General features: G+C 41.1%; 9 protein-coding genes across 9 annotated transcripts; all 9 read left to right on the plus strand.

Moving 5' to 3' along the window:
- Positions 1-441, plus strand: TM35_000032960 (uncharacterized protein; the record flags this gene model as incomplete). The annotated part of the gene is made up of 1 exon (XM_029022063.1): positions 1-441. A coding segment is annotated over one exon (441 nt), but the record flags the coding sequence as incomplete, so codon positions are not given.
- Positions 442-1,815: 1,374 nt separating this feature from the next.
- Positions 1,816-2,982, plus strand: TM35_000032970 (putative proteasome regulatory non-ATPase subunit 8, putative,26S proteasome regulatory subunit; the record flags this gene model as incomplete). The annotated part of the gene is made up of 1 exon (XM_029022064.1): positions 1,816-2,982. One exon carries the CDS (start codon positions 1,816-1,818, stop codon positions 2,980-2,982), a length of 1,167 nt encoding a protein of 388 aa, XP_028886610.1.
- Positions 2,983-3,252: 270 nt separating this feature from the next.
- On the plus strand, positions 3,253-3,993 carry TM35_000032980 (uncharacterized protein; the record flags this gene model as incomplete). The annotated part of the gene is made up of 1 exon (XM_029022065.1): positions 3,253-3,993. The coding sequence occupies one exon, from the start codon at positions 3,253-3,255 to the stop codon at positions 3,991-3,993; it is 741 nt and encodes a 246-aa protein (XP_028886611.1).
- Positions 3,994-4,716: 723 nt separating this feature from the next.
- On the plus strand, positions 4,717-6,348 carry TM35_000032990 (uncharacterized protein; the record flags this gene model as incomplete). The annotated part of the gene is made up of 1 exon (XM_029022066.1): positions 4,717-6,348. The coding sequence occupies one exon, from the start codon at positions 4,717-4,719 to the stop codon at positions 6,346-6,348; it is 1,632 nt and encodes a 543-aa protein (XP_028886612.1).
- Positions 6,349-7,486: 1,138 nt separating this feature from the next.
- Positions 7,487-10,237, plus strand: TM35_000033000 (Protein SEY1; the record flags this gene model as incomplete). Its single annotated transcript, XM_029022067.1, has 1 exon — positions 7,487-10,237. One exon carries the CDS (start codon positions 7,487-7,489, stop codon positions 10,235-10,237), a length of 2,751 nt encoding a protein of 916 aa, XP_028886613.1.
- An 859-nt stretch (positions 10,238-11,096) lies between these two features.
- TM35_000033010 (uncharacterized protein) lies at positions 11,097-12,374 on the plus strand (the record flags this gene model as incomplete). Its single annotated transcript, XM_029022068.1, has 1 exon — positions 11,097-12,374. The coding sequence occupies one exon, from the start codon at positions 11,097-11,099 to the stop codon at positions 12,372-12,374; it is 1,278 nt and encodes a 425-aa protein (XP_028886614.1).
- A 1,032-nt stretch (positions 12,375-13,406) lies between these two features.
- TM35_000033020 (uncharacterized protein) lies at positions 13,407-14,744 on the plus strand (the record flags this gene model as incomplete). The annotated part of the gene is made up of 1 exon (XM_029022069.1): positions 13,407-14,744. One exon carries the CDS (start codon positions 13,407-13,409, stop codon positions 14,742-14,744), a length of 1,338 nt encoding a protein of 445 aa, XP_028886615.1.
- Positions 14,745-16,026: 1,282 nt separating this feature from the next.
- On the plus strand, positions 16,027-18,876 carry TM35_000033030 (uncharacterized protein; the record flags this gene model as incomplete). The annotated part of the gene is made up of 1 exon (XM_029022070.1): positions 16,027-18,876. The coding sequence occupies one exon, from the start codon at positions 16,027-16,029 to the stop codon at positions 18,874-18,876; it is 2,850 nt and encodes a 949-aa protein (XP_028886616.1).
- Positions 18,877-19,626: 750 nt separating this feature from the next.
- On the plus strand, positions 19,627-21,405 carry TM35_000033040 (uncharacterized protein; the record flags this gene model as incomplete). Its single annotated transcript, XM_029022071.1, has 1 exon — positions 19,627-21,405. A coding segment is annotated over one exon (1,779 nt), but the record flags the coding sequence as incomplete, so codon positions are not given.

The raw sequence follows: 21,405 nt of genomic DNA on the forward strand, positions 1-21,405 counted from the left end.
GTCACTCTTGCTGTTTCTGCCACCACGCCGGTGCTGGCTGCAGATGCTGCAGATCAGATGAATGGTATCGGAATGCCGATCCTCTACTTGGCATTTCTTCTTTGCATTGCGTTGGTTACGCGAAATCGATTGATTGATGCGTTTTACGCCTCAAGGGGTGATACGGCTACCTTCATGTGCTTTTCTGCTGCTCTTGCAAATATGGCGCTCTCTGTTTTTCTCTACTTCAGCACCGCATATAACTATGGCCTTGTCACTACGGTTTTGGCGTATAGCATGGCATTTTTGAAGGTAAATGGCCCCCGTGAACTGCACTCAAGGTGGCTACTTGCAGTATATCTGGCGTGGTTTCTTTTTCTTCTTGGCTTTCCAACTGCATGGGGTCCGGGTATCATGAAAGCTACGAACGAAAAAAAAAAATGTATTTTTTTAAATCGTTAATGGTGTCGTATTTCCTCTTGGAAGGCCGGTGGTCGGTAATTGGAGATTGAAGTTTTCCTTTTTTGTTCTTTTGGCCGATTATTGCGGAATTCTTATTCTCTTTTCAATGAGGTGATTTTTACTTGTAATGTTAATTTTAATTGTACTTTTGGTTGACGAGTTGGCGTGAAGAAGTTGTTTGTTTTGTCTGATCTTTCTCGGCTATCTCTCCCCCTTAAAAAAAAATACCTTGTTGTCTACATTTCAAGATGGTTTTTTAACGTCTCTTTATTGTGTAATATATAATAGAGTGTTAAGTGAATGGGATAGTTGTATTTTACTTGTTTTTTATGCTTTCGTTTGTATAAGGAATCTCTTAGTATTTCGTGGAATCTGATGTTGATCTTCTTCGTTACATGGGTTTTCTGATACCAGAAGGTGATTCTCACTAATGGTATTTGTACCGTTTTGCAGCTTTTTTTTTTTTTTTTTTTTTTTTTTGACTGACCTCTCCAGTTGTAGAGGTGCTCTCTGGTGTCTTTCGACATTATAATGGGGGCGTGCAAGTTAGAGACTTTTGTCTTTGGAGCTTGCAGAGAACACTTTTTTTTTTTTTTTCGGTCCCCTCTCCAAATGATCAAGAACTGAAATCACAAATTATAGTGCTATGATCCGACCTTTGAACAGAGAGGTGTTTGCTTAGCCATTACTAAAGAATGATTAACAGAAGTTGGCTATACTTTCTGTTTTTGCATTTTTTGTAGTATAAGGTTTTTCGTACTGCACATATTTTTTTATTTTATTTGTTTCTATTTTTAAAATTTGCAATATCTAAAAATAAAAACTATTGTTTAAACGATGTCTTCATTTTTTTTTTCTCGTAAATCTTACTTGTGTAAAATATTTATTTATGAATCAACTGTGGTCTTGCCACCGAAATGTGATGTATTACGAACAAAAAAAAAAGACATTGGTAACAAATCTGCTCTTGTTACTGAATGGGAAGTTGGGAAACGAGGGTTAAGAAAGGAGGGTAACAGAAGGGGGAGGGGGAACTTACTTGCCCTGAAAGGGATATTTGTAAAAATGCAGGATGGAAGGAAAGAGGGATGAGAGAGGGGGTCGATGAAATTGTATTGATTCCTTACTGGACGTTACGTGTGATTGTAGAACAGTCACAAGGTGATACACTCACACTCACACTCATACATTAGCACAAACAAAGGATGCACACTACTATTCTCTTTTTTCTTTTCCACCTTTCCATCTTCCTTCTTGAGGTTTATTAGCAGCCGGAGAGGCTTTAGAGATACATCACGTGAGAAATCAAAAAGAAAAACCAGTGAGAAAAAGTGAGGACAGTAGAACCTCAAAGAAATAGGAAAAAGTGACGATATGTCTGAGGACGATCCCCAGCGTCAGCGGCAGCAACAGCAGCAACAGCAATCAGGTTCTGCTGATGACAACCGTGTGGACGCTTCGGCCGCTGGGGAGGGTGACGACAACGCGCGGGACTCCGGCGATGGCCCTGAAGGAGCGGCGGTGTTTACACCGACAGCGGCGCGTGTTGATGTGCACCCCCTCGTATTGCTTTCCCTCGTCGATCACTACGCCCGCATAAATGCCAAGAAAACACAGAAACGTCGTGTTGCTGGTTTGCTGCTTGGCCGTCAAAAGCGCTTCGCGGATGGGACACAGGTATTGGACATCAACAACAGTTTTGCCGTGCCTTTTGACGAGGACCAACGTGACCCGGACGTGTGGTTTATTGATACGAACTATGCGGAGGAGATGTTCTATATGTTTCGTCGCGTGCTGCCCAAAGTGCAGGTTGTCGGATGGTACTCCGCCGGCCCGTCGTTCAGTGTGCAACCGAATGACATGCTGCTGCATCTACTCGTGGCTGACCGCTTCGTCGCCAACCCAGTGTACTGCATTGTGAACACGGACCCCAACAACAAGGGTGTGCCGGTGCTGGCGTACACCACTGTGCAGGGGCGCGAGGGGGCACGCTCGCTGGAGTTCCGCAACATCCCGACGCACCTTGGCGCGGAAGAGGCGGAGGAGATCGGCATCGAACATCTGCTGCGCGACCTGACGGACTCCACCATCACAACGCTCTCCACGCAGATACAGGAGCGTGAGTTGTCGCTGGCCCACCTCGGTCGTGTCCTGCAGTCCATTGAAGAGTACCTGCACGATGTGTCAGAGGGCCTTATGCCCATCTCAGAGGATGTGCTGAGCGTGCTACAGGAGGTCATAAGCTTGCAGCCACATATTTACCACCTCAAGACGTCCACAGAGATGATTCGCCATACGAATGATCAGGCAATTGCAATGTTTATTGCCGCAATCGGCCGTTGTGTTGGCACCCTCTACGATATTATTGCCAAGCGTCGTCGCCTAACCCGTGAAATGCGGGAGGCGAAGAGTCAACGCGAACAGGCGCTTAGGGAGAAGCTTGAGAACGAGCAGCACAAGGCAAAAGAGGCTGCGGCAGAGGACGGCGGACAAAAGTCGAAGGGAGCGGGAGACGACAAAGGAAATATGGCGAAGAAGTGAGTGATTGAACGATGTGTGATGGATGGGGTGCGCAAGCCGCACACGAGCGAGGGAACAGAAAAAAGTGCATGTATTGCGGAGTGTTCTGAATCCTTCCGTGCTTTCGCACGTCTCTTCTTTTTTTTTTTATTTGTTGCTTTGGTTTTATATGTATATATATATATATATATATATATATTTCTGTGTACGTTTCTCTTTTCTCTCTCTCTCTCTCTCTCTCTCTTTGTATGTATATTTTATTGGTAGCCACTTGACTGTGTTCTTCATATAATGGGACGCGGCACATATCCGCCACTCTGGAGACTTGTACCTCCCCGTCTCGGGTCATCTGCCGCGGCGGTGTTTGTCACTCTTGCTGTTTCTGCCACCACGCCGGTGCTGGCTGCAGATGCTGCAGATCAGATGAATGGTATCGGAATGCCGATCCTCTACTTGGCATTTCTTCTTTGCATTGCGTTGGTTACGCGAAATCGATTGATTGATGCGTTTTACGCCTCAAGGGGTGATACGGCTACCTTCATGTGCTTTTCTGCTGCTCTTGCAAATATGGCGCTCTCTGTTTTTCTCTACTTCAGCACCGCATATAACTATGGCCTTGTCACTACGGTTTTGGCGTATAGCATGGCATTTTTGAAGGTAAATGGCCCCCGTGAACTGCACTCAAGGTGGCTACTTGCAGTATATCTGGCGTGGTTTCTTTTTCTTCTTGGCTTTCCAACTGCATGGGGTCCAGGTATCATGAAAGCTACGAATCGAGAAGATTGTCTTTCGTTTTACGGAACTTTTGCATCGACGATGTGCGTTGATGGATGGGTTACCTTTGTGAAGATTGTATCTTGTATTATTGTAAGCATAACGTTGTTTTCAGTACTTCTCGTAGTAGCAATGGTTATGGGTGTGGATGATGTGTTACTTTCTGCAGCTATTTTATCTGGTGACCATGTGCAAGAGACTGTGATAACGGAACCTTTAGTGAGAGATTCATCATCGGTAACATATCATCGAATTTAGTGTAGAGATGGTTTGTTTTATTAATGAGTAGTTTTTGCACATGAGGCGAGTATATGTTGCGATAGTATGTTTAGTACTTTTTTTTTCTTTTTTCACCTTTTTGTTCTACGTTTGATAAATATTTGTTTGCCTCTCTTCCTTTGTTCCTTCCTGATATAGAATTGACTCAGAGAGGATAAGTAAGAAATGATGAAAATGGAAGAGGGGGAGATGAAGGGATATATTTGTGTATGAGGGGGAAGACTCGATAACAGGAGCGTGTGTAAAAAGAAGGTTTTCGGATTGTTACTTGATTGTTCAAATTATACTGTTTTTTTTTTTTCTAATTTAATACCACTGCTTCGAGTCTCAGTTTTTTTTCTGTAAGTGAGTTCTGATAACGCGTGTGTGTGTGTCTACGTGCTCCTTTTTTGTGATAACGTAAGGGCTTGACAGGTCTGCCAAGTAGCAAGAGTGGCAGTACGTTAACGAAGGGAAAAGTGGTAGAACTAGAACAACACCTTTTTACGCGGTTTACCAGATATCGTGGGCGAGAACGAAAAAAGAGAATAATAAAGAAAAAAAAAAAAGTACACTAGAAAAAATTAATAGAGCAACGAAACAAAGCAAAGCTAGAAGTATTGTCCATTAGAGAAAAAAAAAAAACGCAGGTTGATAGTGAGTTGGTATTTGACTACTGGAAACCAGTGCAAGGAGAGCGAAGAGTGAAGAGTAACTCAAGGTATGAGTGCTGAAATTCACCACTACAGTCCATATTCATATGGCGGTCAACAGATACCTGGTGGAGATGTCACTCCTATCGTTTACAGTTCTGCATCTGGAACATATGCTGCTCCAGTAGCCAGAGGTGCGGAGTCAGCACATCACGATAATCCATCGAAACGAATTCCGTGTTGCTGCGAAGTCTTCCGCCAGGCGACTGGTTCAGTATCCCATGGCGATGACCATCACCACCACCACCACCACCACCACCACCATTACCACAATTATCATCATCCTCATCATCATCATCCTCACCATCATCATCATGATCAGAAACATTACCCAGAGTACTACGGGCAGTATGGGGAAGGGACTGAAGGACAATTGCCACCGCAATACCGTTCTTCGTCTCGCCGCTGCTATTGTTGTGTACCAGAGCAGGAAGAATTACAAGAGTGTGAACGTTTGGCAAAGGAAAAGCGGTACCAGTCGCTGCGTGCAGAGCGGGAGCAACTAAAGACTGCTTTGTATGATGACTTATGGAAAGGTGAGGCGCAGCGTCGTTCTCGCGGACCAAGTTATCGATATCGGTCTAACACAGCTGATCTTCTTCGTTACTCACAAGGGACATTCTACCAGCAAGCTGTGGCGATGGAGCAAGATCGTCGGCGGCAGCAGTTACGAAGGGAAATTGAGGAGAGGCGACGGGAACTTAATGTGCGTACACGCATGAGTTACCCGACTTTTACCTCCACACCAATTTCATCAGCGCCACGTATGATGATGTCTCGGCAAAATGTACGTCCTCTTACATCTACACGTAATCCTGTGGTTGTCTGTACCACTGAAAATTTGAAAAGGCATAATACTTATTCTCACCGTAACCAACAGAATGTCGGTGGAATCTCAGCAAGAGTACTAACAACGGGGACTAATACGGGTTGCAGTACTCCACATGCTCATGTGCGGAGGCAACAGAGGAGCTCTGTGCAGACAGTTAACAAAGGCAATAATCCCACCGGAGAACAAACAGCGGCAGCAGGCGTAGAAGCCCCAGAGCCTGAACGAAGTGGCACCGAGACTGATGCAGGGATGCGACATACCGCAGTTCAGAACTGCGAAGGTAAAAAAAAGTGGCGATCTTCACCGCCATCACCACGAGGTGACGCTCGTAATAAAGGCCATTGTTGCTGTTGCTGTTGCTGCCACGTTTGTCAGCCATGTGCACCTTGGATGAGATCCAACGCGGCACATTCTGCAGGTGTGGTGCCTGCTGCTAAACAGGCGACGGTTGCACCACAACCACAACTGCAGCCAAAGCCACAACCACAACCAAAGCCACAGTCACCCAAACCTATAATATCAAAGAAGAAAGAGGAAACAACGGCACCTACACGGACTGTTTCAATGGAACGAAGTTCTGCTTCACCAGTTTCCCAGTCTCAACTTACTGTGGTGGAACACGGTCGAAAGGTTTACATAACTGATGATGTGTACTTGTATCGTCGCTCACAAGTTATTGAACGATTGGAGCAGGATGGGTTTGTACGACGCCTGAATCCCACTAACCGCAGTCCGAGTGCTCCACTTCCGGAGAAAACACGTAAGTGGACAACAACGCGCAGCACAAGCGCCCACCGCGTGTGTGTATAGTAATAGACCAAGAACAAGAATTAGAGAGGAAAAACACGTTTTTTTCCCCCTTATTCTTAATTTTTGTACTGAAAAAAACTGCTCTATCTTTTTATTTATTTATTGAATATTTTGTTTTTTTTCTTCTGATTTCATTGTTTTTGACCAGTGAATCATCCTAAAGCCCTTGCCTGTATTTAGAAATCAGCACAACTGGTATCTCTCATTTTATGACGACCATTACTGCAGGAGTTGCTTTTCTTGATATTTTTGGTCTCAATTCGAAGAGAGAAGTTTAGTAGTGAGACCGTTACAGAATCGTCTCCTGTATAAGCAGCATGAAGAGTAGCTCAGCAGCAGTAGTAATAGTTGCGGCGATGCAGATCCGTAGTAGTATGTTATGCAAACAACGAAAGGGAAAAAAAAAGCATGTATAAATGACACTTACCTTTTCTCTGGTACTTGGCGTTGTGGAAAAGGAATGAAGAAAACCCTTTTCTTCGCTGTTTTTTTTTTTTTTTTTGTGCGCGTGTTTTTTTCCGGCGTGCTTGTTAGGTGTCGTGCTGAATGGTGATGTGTGTTTCTTTACTTTACCTTCATGTCCTCTATATGAATACAGTTAAAGCTGACAACAGATATGACTTCTGCCATTATGAATCTTCCTTTTCTTCCATCTTGTTGTTTTCATTAAGCTTCACATACATACAAGGTAGAATAAACCATATACCAGGAGTGAAATAAAGAAGCACCCGAAGGGAATAAATAGAAAGAAAAAAAAAAAAATAAGAAAAGAACGTGATACACTGAACAATACTAAATAGGCCAAACTCACACAAAACGTACGCTTACGTAGTAAGTTAAAGAAAGTCTTTTCCTCTTCTTCCTCCGTCTTCCCTCTTCCCTTTTCCCCTCAAAAAACACAAAAAACAAAACAAAACAAAACAAAGCAAAGCAAAGCAAAGCAAAGCAAAAAAAAAGACACTTAACGGGAACTGGGGAAAATCTCTACCACGGCGAGTGAGAAGAGAGCATAGAGTAACAAAGAAATACTAGTAAAATAGTGCAAGAAAATAGGGTAAGAAAAAAAAAAAAAAAAGAAACGGTAATAGAAGCAAAAGTAACAACAACAAGAACAAGAACAACGACAACAACAAAGAGAATGGCTGCCTATGTTAACAGTGTGGCAGCAAAAGATATTCACCTCATCGATGACAATGGTCAACTGCTTTCAGAAAAAGAAATGACTGAGTTTTTTCTTACTGCACTAGGTGGAAAAGGTGGTAAAAATACACTCCATCAAATAGGTGTGAACTATCACGTTGTGGGAGTCTTTGGTGGTCAAAGTAGTGGTAAATCTACCTTGTTAAATAGGCTATTTCATACCCAATTTCAGACGATGGATGAATCGCGTCGGCGTGGACAGACAACAAAGGGTGCCTTCCTTGCACGCGCCAAATTTGAACGAGATGATGAGCAAACAGAAGAGGAATTCACAACAAGAGCAGCAGCAATGGCAACAAGGGAATCATCAGAAAGCAAAGAGACAAGTGAACTTTCATCACCACTTTTTGTATTGGATTTTGAAGGAACTGATGGTATTGAACGTGGTGAAGATCAGAGTTTTGAACGTAAATTGTCTCTTTTTGCTCTTAGTGTAGCAGATACACTTATCATTAATATGTGGGCCGTTGATGTGGGTCGCTACAATGCTGCAAATATGAGTCTCCTTCGGACCATTTTTGAAGTGAATCTTCAACTTTTTGCACATGATCGTTATGTAAAAGAAGAAAAACCAACACTTCTGGTAGTACTACGCGACTTTACGGAGGATGACACAGTTCACTACTACAACACTGTTCGTCAGTCGCTAGACAAGATTTGGACTAACATCGTTAAACCAGAGGCTTTCCAAGATGCAAGTATAGATGCTCTCTTTAACTTGCGTTTTCATATTCTTCCACACTACAAACTGCAACGTCCTGCATTTGATAAAGCCATCAAAGATTTTTCTCGTTGGTTCACTGTACCATCGTCTGATCACTATTTATTTCATCGTCGTGAGATGTTTCGAGGTGTTCCTCTCGAGGGTATTCCTTCTTACTTGTCGAATTGCTGGGAAGTAATTAGTAACAGTAAGGATCTTGATATTCCTACACAACGTGAAATGCTGGCGAGACATCGTTGTACAGAGGTAAAGCGTACTATTACATCTACATTTGAAGAGTGTTGTCGGGGCTATACAGAACGGTTACAAAACGGGGAGCTTGTACCTCAACTATCAAAGATGTTAGATTCTGAAGTAGAGAGACAAGTTTACCAGTTTCGTTCAGAGACAAAACTTTATAATCCTACTATTGTGAAAGACACATTAGCAGAACTGGAAGAGAATCTTCTTACTGCAGAGTTAAAACTTCTTCAACAATACGCAAAAACTATAGCGGTAGAGGTACTAGCTTCATTGGATACTACTATAAGTGTTTCTGTAGATGGGACAATACGATGGCTTTTACAGGAAACGCAAATGGTGCCCTTTATTACTGGGAATCAAGGAGTTGATGAGGATAGAGAGAGGGAATTAAATGGGACTAGAATAAGCAAATCACACAAGATTAATACTTTTATAATGGATAGTAACAAGTGTAATAAACTTGTTTTTGAGTTTTGGTCAAGACTTTGTCGTGTTTTACAGGCAGATCTTGATGTCCTTTACAATAAACAGGGTCATCAGCGTCAGGGGCAAGAGCCAAAACGTCCGGGAACTATCTACGGTCGTTTTTCTGCCCTTGTAGCTCATGATTTAGCGATGCAAGAATGTATTGGACATGTGGTGATGGATGCAGTATACCAAAAGGTGTGTCATCGTTTTTCTTCAATGGCAGAGAATGCAAGTGAGACGATTCACCAAGCCTTTGAACGTATTCTCACTCGAAGACCTGATGGTACGGTACGTTTCTTTAATACTATAAAAGGACTTCAAAGTGCTGAACCGCAAGCACGTCAATCAGGTCTCGTCCTACTCGGCTGTTTACTGTATTATCGCCTGAAACTTGAACATAATGAGGCTAAAAATGAATCTGACGAAAACAATATTCATGGGGGAAAAAAAAATATCATCGGTAGCAGCAATATCAGTAGTAATTGTAGCCGAGCTGTTAAACATTTATTAAGTGAGCGCCGTAGCTTACGAGTCCGCGACAATAGCGCGGAGAAAAGGTTTTTCTTTCATTATACAACAATATCAGAACCTCCGAGTTATCCGACTGATGTTCCTATGGTGACACCTGGATCAGCTGTGGTATCAGATGATACCCTTGATGGAGATTGTATTTTGCTTAGTCAGCAGGCAGTTCAACGTGTGTTTGATCTTTATACTCAAAAATGTGAATTCACTATGCAAACACAACTTCGCAATATTGAGAGTGGTAAACAAAATTTACCAGCATGGGTTTTACCAGCATTACTTCTTTTAGGATGGAATGAATTATGGTACGTGTTGTCTTCTCCAATTTTGCTTTTAATTGTTGTGATTGTAACTGTTGTATTTTTCCGGGGTTTCATTATCTCTCAATGGGAGGCTTTTGAAGAAACCGCGCCTACTTGGCTGGTGTTAGCTGTCCAAACTTTTTTTCGACATTTACAAACTGTGTATGAATCGGTAGTACCTCCACTTTCTGGTATGGAACGTAATGCTGAGGCGGTTATTACTGCTGATAATGGTGATAATGTTGATAGCATTAGTGGAGTACGGCACAGGGATCCGGTAAGATCCATTGATGTTACTGCACGCTCCTCAGAACCACAATCAAAATCACCAGCAACATCTATATTAAGGCCCCATGGAGACCTTTCACCTAGCTCTACCCCAGGAAGTTCTCTTGTACGACGGATGAATAAAGAAAAAAATATGTAATGAGTGTGTGTGTGTTTTTTTTTTCTTTTTCTTTTTCTTTTTGGGAGCCGATGACCAGCGATCTGATGAAAAAAAAAAAATAAATAACTGGAGTTGTTAAAGGGAGAAAGACGTACGTGCAACTCTTCATTTTCTCATTTATTACAGTAGTCCAGGAACAGTGAAAAGAAAATATGAAGCTCAAGACAAAAGAAGAAAAATCGGACTTTTTTTGTTACCTTTACTGTATTCTGATCTATTTCTTTTTCATTTTCATAGGAGCTGAAGTCTGAGTCGGATTCTCGTTCGTCTTTAATTTTTTTTTTTCTTTTATTATTATTATTATTATTATTATTATTATTATTATTTTGGTATTTCGTTTATTTTTCCTTTGTTGTACCCCTATTGTTTGCATTTTCCTTTTACTTTGCTCCCACTTTTCTGCGATGTAATGGGATGTATGCAAAAATGACAAGAAAATCAAACGTTGTAATACATCTCTGCTTTCCCTACTGGGTGCAGATAGACATGAAGTGAGGGGAATAATGTTTTGTAGAAACAAAAGAAATTGTTCATCCTGATAAAAAGGTATTTTCTGGTACTTTTGTTATTTATTTTTTCTCTGTTTTCGTCCCTCTCTCTCTCTCTATATATATATATATATATATATATATATATATATCTGTTTAATAATTTATAATCTTTAAACAATAAGAGGAAGGGTTAAACTAGAACAAACAAACTAGAAGGCTATAAGTCTTGGGCGTTAAGACCTGTAACGAAGCGAACTAGAAAGCAGATATACAGGTTTTTTTTTTTTTTTTCGAAGACAACTCTACATCGTTACTACATATCAAACATATAATTTGTACTCAAGAAGATGTCAGTGAAAGTTCCTGAGGAGTCAGTTCAGTATCAATCTCACAATCACTGCAAATGTGATTTCTGCAACAGTCGCCGCACAGTCAATGAAAAGAAGCTTGGCGTCAGCAGCCGAGTTGCAGATCTCCAGGCGTTGCAGCGACAAAACAATTGTTGCTGCTCCTGCCATGAAGTATTGGCAGGACGATCACTGAAAGGAAAGACGGCGCCGAACTTTGAACTCGACCATCCGGAGCATCACGTCAATCAAACTGAACTCAACGCCAGGATGGGCCGCACAGGACTCCCCACTGGTGATAAGTACACCATCTCAGCAGGACACACCGTTCGTGGAAAAGGAGACACCAGCCCTGGTGTTGGAATGATGACCCGTGAAGAGCGTGAAAAGGCCGCAATGGAAGACCTTGATCGCCTCGAGCGTCTTCTCATTCTTGAACACAAATCACGTGTAAAGGCAGCGGCAGACGCACATAATCTTGAGATGCGGCAGTCCACTGGTAAAGGACTACGTCCACAACCATTTGATGTAACGGGTGAAGGTGTTGGGGCAACCGTTGGTGGGCTTCAATCGACTGGAATGACCACACGTGATGCGGGAATGCATGGTACACCCGTACAAGGAACTGTTGTGGTTCAGCCTGGTACTATTCGTGAGGCCTATGATCTTGCACAACGTTGCTCTGTTACTCCACCGCCCCACTGTGAGGTTTCTCACCGCCTGCAACACACAATTAATGATGTACGTGCTGTGGCAAGAGATCCTGTTAACCGAAAGAACACTGGTAAACTACGCCATGTGCTCCAGCGTGAGGGTGTTTCTGGAGTAACACCAACGGTATCTGACAAGAGTGATGAGCAGAATGGTGCTGCTGCTGCCATGGGAACTACAACAGAGAGACCGGCTAATTACTTTGGTCCTCGACCAGAGGGTGCAGGGGTTGTATGGCGTAAAATTCATCCCACCCTTCAGGGGGGTGCAGCTGCCACTGCAACTGGAGGCATTGGGAATGTGGATAACCGTGACCTGTGGAAGTCAACTCTAGTGAAGGGAAAAAGTTCAAAGCAGGCAACTGCCACTGATGAGAAAAATACTTTGAATGACTCCAAGGCTGCTAATGGTTCAGGTGCAGCACGTACTGGTATGAGTGATCTTGAGAAGACTTCACCAGGTGCTTATGCTGCCCTTACACTACAGCAGCAGCATCAGGGTGGTCGAGCTATGAAGAGTCCCACTCCAATTCCCACCGTTCGTGATGCCGAAGACACACGTATATAAAACTTCTTGTAGGAGAGCCCTTTACATATATATAAACATATATATATATATATATATATATATATATATATATATATATATAACAAATACATACATACAGACAAAAAGAGATGGCAGAGAATATGTAAATATTGGAAGCCTCAGTGAGACGCAAACGTTGATGAGACAGATGATGGGTCTTTGGATATGTTTTTTTTTTTCTTTTTTTTCTTTTTGATTTCATCCTACTATGGATCATGTGGAGAAGAATCACGAGTTTGAAATGAGCAAAAGAGAGGAAGAATAAAAAGAGAAGTGAGAAGAGACAACCTCTCTTTTTTTTCTTTTTCTTTTTGGTCATGCCTTGTTTTCGTGTTTGCAACTTTCTATTTGAGTCTTTGCGTATGCATGAGTGTTTGTGTTTGTTTGTGTTGCAGTAGGTGTACGTGTAGAAAAAAAAAAATATGAAGAATGTCACCTAATTTTCATTCTTAGCTAAATGTAATCAAGAAGGGGTTCCCACCCAATCCTGAAACCAAGTAAAAAGATAAAAAGAAAAAACATGAAAAGAAAGGAAGAAGAGCAATTGACCTTTCTTCCTTGCGCATTTCTTTTTTTTTTTTTTTTACTTAAGGAGAAAAGAAGAAAAATTGGTACTGGAGATACCTCCTAGATGTATTTTATCATTTGTACTTGCATACAATATACCTTTTTTTGCATTATTTATTACATGTATTCAGCTTTGATGGTGAGAGCAAAAAAAAAAACAAAAACTAAAGAAAAGGAGATAAATACTATCTTAGTGCAACTCTGTAATCCAATACTGTTTTAACGAGATTTCATTCACCATTATTTTTCTCTATATCATATTGACTTTACTTTCTTTTTTTTTCCACTTCATTAATTTATTCACTGATTACTCCATTTATATTAACAGTGACTAACGAGTACAAAGGTACACATACATACAGGGAATCGAAGAACAAGGAAATACACAGAAATATATATATTAAAAAAAAAAAACAACAATATCAACTGCAGAGTAATATACAGATGATCCGTGATCAGTGCAAGGCATACTGTCAATGCTCCTACTGCGCCAATAACAAAGAGCGTCAAGCCAATGTTGGAACTGGATCTTTGCTTCCAAAGAAGGAGGGATGCAGTAAAGATGAGTTATACCTGCGAACCCTGAACGAAAGCCTGCGTGCGAAGAGTCTTATGGCCAGTTCAAAGAACGCACACCGATTTAAACCTGATGAAATGTTGCAGAGCACAAGAGGTGATATGGCGAGGGCTGCATTGACGGTTCCAGTACGTCGTCGTGATCGTCTGCAAGAACTTCTCATTCTTGAAAACAAAGAACGTACAAAGTTGGAACGTCAATTACGACGCGACCGCCTACAAGCTGGTTTAACTGATTATGATGATGAATACGGAATGCGAGATCAGGCAATCAGCGCACAGGATGATCTCCTACACACTCTTACAGAAAAACGTGTCAGTCCATCAGAAACGGCAGCAAAGGCTCAACCCGTGTGCTCCGCGGAGGAAGATCTCCAGAGTGCATTGCAGACGATTAAGAAAATTACCGATGCTCACCCCACAGGAGCTCCCAAGAGACCACTTTCAACAGGAGAAATTCGTGAACTGCGTCGTCTTGTGGAAACACAAGATGAAAAGACAAAGAAAATGCTTGCGGGTTGTACAGAACAACCACATGCCTGCAACCATTGTTTTTCTATAAATGCGCAGGGAAAACACCCCTGTGTGGTTCCTCCCCAAATGTTGTTAAAGGATTCACAACTTCCTTCTATTCATGGTACAACGACGCGACGCTTTGTATACAATCCACACCCATACGGTTCTGGTGTGGTGTGGCTCCCACTGGAAGAGGCTGCGACCGCTGAGAAAGTTAAGAGTGATAGTAGCAGCAGCAGCGGCAGCAGCCCCGCCTCGGAGAGAGAGGTGGCGAATGAATATCAGTACCCGGGAAGTACATACAATCAGTACAAACACAAGACAGGGGCACCAACAATGGCTGCAGAAGAAAGTGGAAGAGAAAGGGGAGTGGAAGCACCATTGGCAAATGGAGATGTTGCGCAGTTAAATGGGACAGCCACTAAGAAGGACAAGAGTTTGAATGGGAAGAATGGTTCGACAACGAAAGGAGCATCAACAAAGGAACCGTTACCCTACAAGAGTTCCGCTGCATTGTGGCGCACTACCAATCAGGATCGGGCGGCTCAAATGCAAAGTTTCTTGGATTTTAAGAAAATGCATGCAGATGCTTCCCGTGTATATGCAGAGAGTGCAGTGAGACGACCAGCGGAGAGGAATACAGCAGATACTACTTCTCCTGCTGTTGCCGCCACTGGTTCTTACAACTGATCATTAAAAAGGCAACATATCACACTCTGAGCGGTAAATATTGTCTTCGGGAGCATATACATACATATATACATATATATATATATATTTCATACTGTATGAGAGAGTGAACAAAAAAAAAAAAAAAAAAGAAATTTTCTTTTATTGAGGAGTTTTTTTTTTTTTTTTTTTCATACAATCACCTCGTTGATTTTTTTTTTGGGGGGTTATCATTTACTGACTTGTTTCACATTTTGCTATTTGCTTTGTATTGCTGAAGCATACTGGGCAGAGGTAAGGAGAGAGATGAGCTCTAGTAATAAGAACCCAAACATATGTATAATGGAACCTATATGTTTCTAACTGTATGTGTACTTGTACATATCTATATCTATATCTATCTATACATTTATAATTATGATGCCTTACAATTATATATGTATATGATTGTATATATATATTGTTTATCTTTTTTTTTCACTTATCTCTAGTATATAGAGGAAAAAAAAAAATAAATGACAGAAGTTGAGATATGTACTGAATTATATGTGTTTGTTTAAAGGAGAAAAAGAGAAGAAAGATGGGAAAATGAAAGAATAAACACGAAGAAATCGGTACAAATAGAGAAATATAAACGTTAATGTGAGTTATATACATACTCAACCGTAGAGAGAATACAAAGGATACGGGAAATAAATATGATCGATGAAAAGAAAGTAAAAGAAAAAAAAAAAAACAATAACTGACGTAATTCATCCTTGCTGATAGAGTTTAAACACGTTAAGTCAAAAATTGCTTGAACTACCAGTATGTATGTATGTATTTGTCAGAATGAGGTTTTTTTTTTTTTCCTTGTTTCTCTTTTTTCCCTTTTTTATTTATTCCTTCTTGGCTCTATCATATCGCTCCTAGGGATAATCTTTGGGAAGTGTGTACGAGTTATAAATGAAAGAGTCAAACACTCATATGTATAAAATCTTTATATTCCTACATACATTCATGACCGTTTCTGCAAATAACTCAAAATGCAGTTTTTCTTTCTTTTTCTTTTTTTCTTCTCCCTACTCCATTCATGTACTCTTTCATTATTTTCCTACTGTTTTTATACACACCTACCAAAAAAAAAAAAAAAGAGAAAAAGTGTGCTGAGTGGTGTTGCTGGTGTTTTTTTTTTTGTTTCTTTTAGTATCTGCAATTACATATAAGCTACACTGTTGATAGGTGGTTGTTCTGAAAAACAGGAAAAAAAAACAAACAAACAAACAAATTTCACTTCCTTGACTTTTCCCTCTTACTGGAGTAGATGCCAATTAAGGCTAAACCCATTGATCCTAACAGAGCCCGTCTTGCCGCACGTGGTCAGTGGTCGCAACTAAATCAAACTACTACACCTTCACGTACTGACAACACACGCAATGTTTCTCGTAAACTTAGTAGTAAAAAACCCATTATCAACAGCAGTAGAAGTAGTAGTAGTAGTAGTACTAGTACAACCTCTAGTGAGTCAAGTAGTACGGCTCGGCGAGGACGTCGTGGGATGAACAATAATGGAGTTAATACTAAAAAAGTCAAGGGTAAGGAAGATGTTCCACCGGCGTTTTTAACGAACACACGACCAATAGATGATGATGATAGTGCGACCTCAAACAGTGACCCAGAGTTATACAGAGCGGCACGAGAACGAACAAGACGTTTTCTTTATCCAAATGAACGTCCTTTCACAAAGAAAAATGTGATCACAAACAGTAATAGTGGTACTAGTGGTGATGGCAAGAATAATATAAGTGATGAAAAATCAGAAGAGAGTAAAAGCAGTGATGTCATGGGAAGAAGAAATACATCTGGTGTATCAACGTCAACTACGGTGGCAGCGGTTAAACCACAGATGAATGAAAACAGTCAACCTCAAGAAAAAGAACTGAAATATATCACAAAAAATACTAAAAATAATTCTATCAAATCTAAAAAAGATGATGAGACTAATGATAGTATGAATACGGATAGTAGTCACTCTTCACCTCAGACCGCACCACCGCTTGTTGTACAGGAGGCACTTCGTGGAACCGTTGACTCCACCGACAGTATATCACAGCGTGAGTTTTCTCGTTTGCTTGAACTTTTTGCAGAAGACGCTCAAAAAGAAAAGAATGAGGCACGGAAGGAAAATGTGGATGCCCCAACATCGACTCAAGTCGAGGAGGATTCATTCTCTGCACATGCACAAAAAGAACAACAACATCAGGATCAAGAATCAAAAGGTATTAAAAGTTATGTTCGTCCCCCAAGAAATTTTGCTGAGTTACAAGACAAGACACTTTTACAGATATATAATGCTCAGGAAGAGAAGGGTGATACGGAGTATTTTATCGCTACAGATCACACTTCAGAGGCGTTTACGTTAGCTTCACTAGAAGTTGCTGCGGCGAAGGCGGAAGAGACCTCTGGACAGCGGTATGTAGATCCAGAATCTTCCTTCGCATTAGGTCAGAGAGATGAATACATGCAGCCATATGGTACACCACTTTCTCTTATGGAAATCGTTAATGCAGAGCGTACTCGACGTAATGCAAGAGCGGCACTGCATAAACGACTGGAAACTGGTGAAGAAACCATTTCTAACTACAATGCTGATGCTCTCATCTCTGCAGATGCGGATGTCCTTGCAGTTACTGCTGAAGAGTCATTAAATCGTTTTATGGCGAGTGTACGATGTATAGAGGCTATAGTGCATAACCACCATGTAATGGATGAAATGGGAGGTTTCTTATTTAAACACCATAAGTTATTTTTACAGGCTGGTATTGGTGATGGTAAATCAGATGATGCGATTCGTGAGTACTCACATGAGGCGTTTGAGGTGTATGAACGGTTTAGCCGTCGTGTAAGTGCATTCCTTATCCAACAGCTTAGACGTCGCGTACCAAATTTTAATGTAGAGGAGTTTGTGTTAACTCTCTATGATGTGAATCTTCAACACAATGAAACTTATCAACTTGATAATAATAATAATAAAAATGATGATGAGGATGACAAAAATGGTAATGATGGAAGTGTTGAGGTTTATGGTCCAACGGAGGCGATGGATATTTTATCATACCCTGCACGACGTCTATTACAATCCATGTCTTCTTTTAATGAGTTCTGTGCCTTTATGGATGACTTCATTGCGGAGGAGTACGGTGTGGAAAAGGTTGTGGTAACAGATGAGAAGAGTGGAGTGGATGTGAATGCGAGTTCCTTCCGCACGGCGGAGGATGATGTGATCGTGACAGCAGGAGCAAGAGGCATTCGAGCACTACTGGCAAAAACATCACCACCACCACCAGCACCACTAACAACAACTGCTACAACAACTACAACTACAACTACAACTACACTTCGCTCACCAGGTTTGGAACAGGGGAGCACTCTGCAGTTACCAAAGGAGGATGAGAATAACAACAGCATTAATATTAACAGTAACAACAATAACACCAACACCAAAAGGAGTCCTAATAGACTGTCCCTCAGTAGTCACGGTATTGGAGGGCTAACAGATGTAAAACAACAACAACAGCAACAACAACAAGTATTACTCTTTAAAGAGGGACTCTCTGATCATGCCGAGTCGACATCTGTACTAACTACCAGTTCTCTCTCTACTTTCACTTCCCTTTCACGTGCGATACCTTCGCATACACCAACAGTACCACGAGCATCTGTAGCCTCTTCTCAGCACAGCAATCATCAAAACTCTCTCTCATCATTTCCCGCACCACAACGGGCTCCACGGCGTCCGGAAGCCGTACCGGGACGAAACCTTCCGCCCATCACAACTACAAACACATGGGAGAGTGAAAAGATGCACAACACTGTACCCTCAAGACCTGTTCAGAAACCACGGGTTTCTGCGGAAAAGATTCCTGGTGCATCGAATACGGCACCCATCACGAGGGAAAAACGTGGAAAGATCATCAGTAGCAACACCAACAACAACACCAGGAGCACAACAAAAAGTCCAACTGGGCGTACATATGCCGGATCTGCTGGTACTGGCAATACAAGGAATAATCGCGGTGAGGCGAGAAGCCGGAGTGGTGCCAGGAAGAACACGGATCCGGCTAGTGGTATGGTAGCCACGAAAATGCAAAGAAAGGTTAAGAAGGCACCATAACGAAAAAAAAAAAAAAACGAAAAGAGCGAGAAAGACGGTAATGGGCTCTGTGTTTTATCTTTTTGATTGGATTTTTTATTTATTTATTTCAAACACCACCTTTATTAGATCTGCAGTAGCGTGGTTGTTTGATACTGAGTGTAATGTATCATTATGTTATGAATCAATAGTTTTTCAATGATCGATGGAAACAACAACAACCAAAAAAAAAAAAAAAAAAAACAAATAAAAAAAAACGAGCGTGTAAAACTGGATCTCCATGCTTATTATACGTATATTTCTGGAGCCTGTTTCCCCTATTGTTGTTTCCCACCTCCTTTTTTTTTTTCGTTTCTTCTTGGGTGAATTTCTTTTTGTTTAAAAACGTATTTTTTTTTTCCTTTATTTCTATGGGGTTCATCTCTCTCCATGTGTGTACTTTTTTCTTTTTTTTCTTTTCTTTCTTATTTTGTACCTTTTCTTAATAGGCGGTGGCGACGGCAAGGCGTACGGCGCACACTTCTTTGTTTCTTATATTGTTTTTTCTTTTTTCACAAAATCGCAGAAATACCCACACACACACGCGCGTATCGAAAAAAGAAAGAAAAGAGAAAAACGTTCGTACATATCAAAACGAACGAAAAATATTTACAGGGGTATTGTTGTATATATACTGTATACGGTATATAGTATACAGAGAGAGAGAGAGAGAGAGAGAGAGAGAGAGTAACGGAGTAGAGGGAAAAGAAGAATTAACGTGTAGATTAGAAAATGCAGAGCGTGCAGGGTTCTCCTGCTTCTACGACTCGTTCACACCGCAGTCGGCTTGAACCGCGTGGTCCGCCTGCCTTTGGTCCTTCGCATTACTTGCAGAAACCTGAACAAACTCAACAACCACAACCACCACCACAACAACAACAAGAAAAGTTAAAGGACAACAAGGCGGTGCCATCTATCCGCAAACATCGCCTTAACTCTCGTGTTCTGCTGTTGTTATCTTTTGCTTTCGTTATTTTTGTTCTCTGTATGGGTTTGTGGTTTAAAAACACTGACACCACATTATCACCTGTTTCTGTTTCTTCCGAATTAGGCGTTGCCAAGACGGCAAGTATTCCTCTACGACCATTTGTATGGTTCAGTACATCCCTTTATTCTGCAATGGGTGGTATAATGAATGTTTGGAAGAATACAATGGGTCAATGGATACGTAGTCCTTCCCCATCATTATGGTGGTCACATACAAAGCATATGGTAGGGTTCATACTAGAAAGTATGCAGTATGTACTCCGTATGTTGTGGTATTTTACTACAGTATCTGTAAGGCGTGTATATTTGTTTCTGCGTGTTTACATCCTGCAGTATTCTCAACATGGTCTGCAGTGGTGTTTTACCTTTGGACGAGGTATTGCCAGTCGGGTATTTCATTTCTCAATAGGAGGTATACAGTATTGTTCTTTTCTTGTTTCGGGCTTTAATAAGGCGTGGTCCTTGTTATTGGAAGGAAGTGCCAATGTGACTGCCACTGTAAAGTCATGGGTGTACACCGCAAGCGTTACGTTTTTTTCACATAATGAAAATGCAGTACGGGGTACTTCTTCTGCTTCCTCTTCTGATACAACAACAACAACAACAACTAGTACTAATACGAATACTAGTGTTGATATTGGGAAACAGTCACGTATGATGAGTATATCATCCCGTCAAAGTCATTCAACGTCTACACCATCTGAATCGACGGAGCCGTGGTCATCTGCCAGAGATGCGTTGGAAAAAGAACAAAAAAAACGAGCTCAAAAGTTGGGAAAGAAATCCAGGCTTTGGCACTGGTTCAGAAAAGATTCTTCCCCCTCATTTATTTCCAAGAAAGAAAAGAGAAACACAAAAACAGTGAAAGGAATAACGAATGACAATGATAATGGTAATTGTAGTAATAGTAGTACTGGTAATCGTCGTTCATTTTTCTTGCTGCTGCAGACTTTCTTATCTCATTTCTTTTCTCCAAACACTTCACAGCATCCTGTGGAGAGTGTAAAACATGGCAATGATGACAAGGTGGTGGGAGATCAAAACAAGTCTCTGCAACCACAACTTCACGCCAATATCACTACTAAAAAAACTACTTCACTCCCCAAATATTATTACATCAGGTTTACTGATGAATCCTGTATAAAATTATATAAAGAAGGTGGAAGAGCGGAAGCACATCTAGTGCATAATTACTTTTTAGAAGATCTTACACATCTCTTACGTCTTCATTCATGGACAACTGTCTACAATTTTCGTGTGTATTGTGTAGGTAATATATTTAATGCCCACTTTAACTTGTTAACGTTGAGTGGGGATATATGGACACAAGAAAAAATTGACGCAATAGTAAAGGATTATAACTTCCCACTATTGCGTGCTGCATGTAGAAACAAAAGGGAGGAAATGAATCCAGCAGTGAATGAGGTTAAACGTGTACCTGAACCAGTACAGATTCATGAGGGTGAAGAGGATGAAGAGGCTCCTAAGGAGAAACAGTATCAGGAAGAAGAACAAATTAATAAG

The sequence above is a fragment of the Trypanosoma theileri genome (assembly GCF_002087225.1).
Source record: "Trypanosoma theileri isolate Edinburgh chromosome Unknown TM35_Tth_3_V1, whole genome shotgun sequence".
Lineage (NCBI taxonomy): Eukaryota > Euglenozoa > Kinetoplastea > Trypanosomatida > Trypanosomatidae > Trypanosoma > Trypanosoma theileri.